Here is a 5,080-nt window from a genome sequence, read left to right as displayed (position 1 = left end):
CCCCGCCCCCCAACAACACCCCCACCCTCTGTCCGCCCCCTGGGACGCCACACTCCCGACCGGGGCTGGTCGACGCGTCCAATGGTCGTCGAGGGAACGCACCCGTCTCCAGTACACAGGGGGCGGCGGTTGGCCGCCGCCGGGTGCTCCCCCCCTGCCCGCCCGCCGGCCCGCCCGCCCTAAGCCCCTGCTCCTGTGGTCCCAAGACAGCAGGGGGAGACACAAGCCTCCGGGGCCGCAAGCGGAACGCAGGGCGCGCGGCACGAAGAAAGTTCGTCGACCGAGAGGGGGAGAGAGGGAGAGAGAGAGAGAGAGAAGGAGCACATCCCTGTAGCCAAATGCATTCTCCCCCTGCACGGGAATGACCGCAAGCGAGCGTGCACCTGCCTGTGCTTGAGATGTGGCGGTCGGCTCGGCGCTGGCGTATTCATTGGAATTACCATTCCCCGGGCCTGGGGATGGAGCGGTGTTGACAACCCCGCCCCTGCCGGGACCCGGCCTCACGCGCTTTTGAGCCGCCCCCCCCCCCCCGGCTGGTTGCCCCCCCTTTCCTCCATCCCGGCTGTGCTCGGCCCCCGTTAGACTGCAACCGTTCCGTGGAGCCTCGGCGGAACCGCCCAATCATCCCCCGCCCCGGGTGCGCCCTCACCGGACGCCCCTTTCTCGAATCCCTGCGGGGGACGGACGGACGGGGGGGGGGGGGGGGGCGCGGGGACAACCAGCCAGTTGACCAGGCATTGTCCTCTGCCCGCCAATGCGGCCTGCGAATGTGAGGCATGCCCATTCGCGTGGGCCAGAGGCGAGGGCGATGTCGGACGGGCAGGACTCTCTGCGGCAGGCCGCAGGGGCGCGAGCACTCCGGGGGTGTGACGGCACCGGCCCGGGCCCGTGCGCAAGAGACAAACAACGCTCGGGCCCTCCCCAGGCCATGGGCGGACCAGCCGGGGACGCCACACAGAGGCAGGTTCCCCATGGTGGTGGAATTTCCCAGAACCGGCCGCCATTGAGAGGTGAAATGAAAGAACGCCCGGCCCCGCCCCGCCCCCCCCCGGTCGAACAGAGGGGTGAATCGCCGCAGACCCCCCCCCTCGGATAGGAAGGCCCTTGGGGACACAGGGGACTGCAAACAGAGCGGGGAAGAGCCAGACTGCGCGTCACACAGTCAAAGCCGCCCCCGACAGCCCTGGGGCGTGCGGCGGAGGTGCGACGCGCGCCCCTGGAGCCCGTAGCCAACACACCGGAGAGCCGGTGGCTCCTTCTGGAACGCGTGAGTGCGCCCGCGCAGACGCCTCGGCTGGCGCAAGCCCTGTCGCACTTGCGCACGCGTTGCAGGAACGAATTAGCCCCCCCCCCCCGGCCCGACCCCACACCAGGGGGGGGGCGCCTGGAAAATGGAGCATGCGCGCCGCACCAAAGCAAGCTTGGCCATTCGTGCGGTGAACCCGGCAGACCCGGCCTCCATGTGAGGCGGCGGCGGGATTGCCGCCGTATATTGCTGACCTGAATTGCAATAACAGCCCGGGGGAGCATGCATGTGCCTTTTGGCGCGCCCGTGCCGGGAGAGTATGCGCCGGCGCCCAGGTCTCCCCCTGTCTGCGAATGTGTGTGCGTGTGCGCGAGTACGCCGGGGCGTGCGCTCGGCTCTCGCATATGGGTACCACATTCATGTGCGTCCACGCCCCTCGCCCCGTTGGGCGCCGATGTCCACCGGCCGATGGGCGGGGGAACAATAACCCCGCCCCTTTTCGGACCGCGTCCCGACCTTTCGTTGAGCTGCACGGGCCCGCAATTATGGCGAGCCCGCCGAACCAGGACAGCCCGAAATTGCCGCGCGCACACACACCGGTCACTCGGCCCCGGGCCCGGCCCCGAGACGGGGGGGCCGGCGCAGGCGCACAGTGACTGGGGAGCGGGAAAGCTGCTTGACCTTGCCCGGGGAGGGGGGGGGCGGAGGCGGGGGCAGGGAAAGGCTCCCATCAGCCGGCCCCAGGGAAGATGTCTTCATCGGGTCCGCGTCCTTCTCGGGGACACAGCAGGGGGCGGAGGGCGGGGGGGGGGGGGGGGACAGCAAGTGGCCAGCTCGGCCGGCTGCAGTCTCCGGCCGGCTGGAGAGGGGCACAGGCGCAGAGCGCGCCACGGCGCCTCGCCCGCCCACCCCGGCCCCCCCCCCTCCCCGCCCCCAGGGGCGCGCCTCAGGGGTGCAGCCGCGGGGAAAGGACCCGAAAAAAAACGGGGATCCGGCTACCGGGCCCGGACCGCAGCGGAGCAAGATGCGTCCTTGGTCCGGGCAGCAGCGGGGGAGGGACGGTCGGCGAAACAGCGTCGCCCTTTTCCCCTCGCCCTCCGGGCCAAGGCTAGTGATAATGTCAATATTTAATAGATCATTAAGGGGGAAAGGCCCTGTGCCCACATCTCTCTCCCGTCGCCGGCCTTGGTTGGGCGCGGCCGGCCCTTCTCCCGGGACTTCGGGCGGAGGCCTTCCCACGACGCCACCGGGTGGCAGGACCCTAACCTCCGCCGGCTTATCACAGGCAAAGCGGGGGGGGGGGGGGGGGGAGGGTGTCTCCCTTTGCCCCGCCCGGCTGCCCGGGTCTGTGGTCCGTCCATAGCAGGGCGCCGCCGGCACTGCCTTTTTTCAACTGTTGCCCTGCCGCAGCCCCCGGGTGAGGTACTCCACGGGAGCCGGAGAATCATAGTTGAATATCGCCGCTCAGCCCACGCGTCATCTCCCGGGGAATGCGCCATTCCGGGGCACTTCGGACACACGGGGGGGGACGCATGCCCCAAGAGCGCCGGGATTGGGTGTCCGGACGCACGTCTCCCCCCCCCCCTGAGGCGGGGCCGGCCAGCAAGGCCATCGGCACCAAGGCCCGCACCCCTCGGGCGAGGATGCCTGCCGGCCCCCGGGGAACACATTCCAGGCTCCCCCGGCCGCCGCTCTTCCGGGACTGGCAGGCAGCCGCGTCGCAATAACAATGGACGTCGCCCTGGAGCCGTGTCCGCCGCTCCTCCGCCGCTGGCCCGCCGCTCGTGTGTGATGCTGTTCCAACCTCCCCGCGAACGCCCCGCGCTCTGGCGGCCGACGCGGGCACACCTTCGCCAAGTCGACGCAAGGGAAGTCTTGCCAGGGAGGGCCGGTTCCTCGCCGCGACTCTTCACAGACCGGGAGATGGGCCGGTGCTCCGACAGCCGGCCGCACTCTGGGACATACCTCCCAGCTGGTGAAACCCTGCTGGCAGAGGAATTCGGCCGGAGGGTTGCACCATCGGAGAGGTATGCCCAGAGTGCGGCCGGCCGTTGGGCGGGGGGTGGCTCCCAGGATGTGACACACAAGGGGCATGTGGGGCCAAAGTGCACCGGCTTCAGCGGCCTCGCCGGCCCGCAACCGGACGCGAAGATAACGGCAGACGAACATACACATCCTTCTCAGAGAACCCGATCCGAGGCGGCACCTCGGTGGAAAAGGCCCGCCGGCCGCTCTGGGCCCCCCGCCCACTCAACGGCACCCAGGCCGGGCTGCCCGGGTTCGAGGGCCCCCCGGGCACACACCTCTTGGCCATGCGAGCCTGATGCCCGGCACCGCGCGGCATTCGGCATTCGTGCACGGGCCGCGGCGGCCTTGCCGACTTGCTGCGGCAGGGCTGCCCCCGGCCGAGCCGCGCCCACTCTCGCCCATACCAGCGCCTCCCCTCTGGCGCGGCGACGGACCCGGGAGGCGAGGTACCGCCCCCGCCCCCCCTACGGGGTCGTACAGATTCCCGCTCATTTTAGGTTTTAGGCGGGCTTCGCGGGCCTTGGAGGGGTTCACATTCCTGTCGTAATGCCGTCCCCGGGTCAGTTGTGTGGGTTTTTTTCCCCCCCCTTTTGCTTTTCCCTTCCCGGTTTTTTTCCCCCCCCCCCCCCCCCCCGCCCGCCGCCCTGTGTGGTGTTTTTTCCCTCGAACCTACCGCTGTTGGCAGCCTGTGCGCACGTCGGTCCCTCGTCCGGCTGCTGGTCGGGGTAGCAGGCCCCTGGGGGCTCATCGGCCTGTGCTCACTCGACAACAGGGGGCACCTGGCCGCTTGAATGTGCACGACGAGGCCCGCCGGTGGCGTCCCGGAACAAGGCCGTACTTTCATCCCCGCCGTCTCCGCGCCTGGCCCGTCCCGGGCTGGAAGGCAGCCCGTGAAGTGCTCGGCCCGCCGCAGGACACCAGAACCCCAAATCACACCACACCGTGGGTCACATGTCAACATCACACGGCCGATTCGGTAGATCACACCGCGACTCGATGCCTGCAGTCTGCCGCCCCGCGCGCCCACTTGGGAGAGGCCCTTGATAAAATGAAAAGCGCGAGGGACACACACGCCCGCCCCCCATATTTACACGCCACAACAGGCCGCGAAGGCTTGCTTCTTTCTCCTGGCCCCGTGTGTCCCCTCCCCCGTCGTCTCTTCTGTCAAGACTGGGAGTCCCCCCTTCCCCCCCCCCCCCCCCGAGCAAGAGGAGGGAAGACATGTTTGTGTAGGAGTTTTTTATTTTTCGTAACGCGAGCACAGGGGCACATCATGCGGGGGAGGCCGCCTTCTCGGATGCCGCACGGCAGCGACATAGCGGCCCTCTGGCATGGCGCTATGATACGGGGATTGCGCGTGGTTCTAGCGGTGGTAGTGGTGTGGTGGCGAGCGACACCGTGTCGCAAAGAGGGGGGGATTTTTTTTTTGGAAGACACGAGGCTGTAGCGTCCCGAGCCTGGGGAGAGCCAGCAAGGGGACACGCCGCAGCTCAGTTGCCCCCCTCTTGTCATGAGAGCCAGAGGAGGCATGCACGCTCGCACACTCGCTCTTGCAATATTCTCGTCCCCCCCTCTCTCTATCTCCCCTTTAGGAGCTGGCAATCTCGGGGGTAGCGCTCAGGCCCCGCAGGGTCTCCGGCATCTGGTCCTCAGAGACAAGAAGCTCGAAGGTGGACGCGCGATCGACATCCTCCTGCTCGGCAGAGGGCTTGATCCAGTGAACCAGGAGGGTGACGCGGAACTCCGAGAGCGGGACGAGGAGGAGTTTCTGCAGGCCGATGGGCAGGAGACGGGGGGGGGGGGGGG

General features: G+C 68.7%; 1 protein-coding gene across 1 annotated transcript in view; it reads right to left on the bottom strand.

The window, feature by feature from the left end:
• Positions 1 to 4,500: 4,500 nt before the first annotated feature.
• Positions 4,501 to 5,080, bottom strand: part of H696_00445 (hypothetical protein) — a 2,509-nt gene continuing 1,929 nt past the window's right edge. The window contains exon 7 of the mRNA XM_009494300.1: positions 4,501 to 5,042. Coding sequence (XP_009492575.1) covers positions 4,863 to 5,042 — 180 coding nt within the window. The 3' untranslated portion in view covers positions 4,501 to 4,862. The remainder of the gene's footprint in view (positions 5,043 to 5,080) is intronic.

Source organism: Fonticula alba (genome assembly GCF_000388065.1).
Source record: "Fonticula alba strain ATCC 38817 unplaced genomic scaffold supercont2.1, whole genome shotgun sequence".
In the NCBI taxonomy this organism is placed as follows: domain Eukaryota; order Rotosphaerida; family Fonticulaceae; genus Fonticula; species Fonticula alba.
This window is presented reverse-complemented; position numbering and strand designations above follow the sequence as displayed.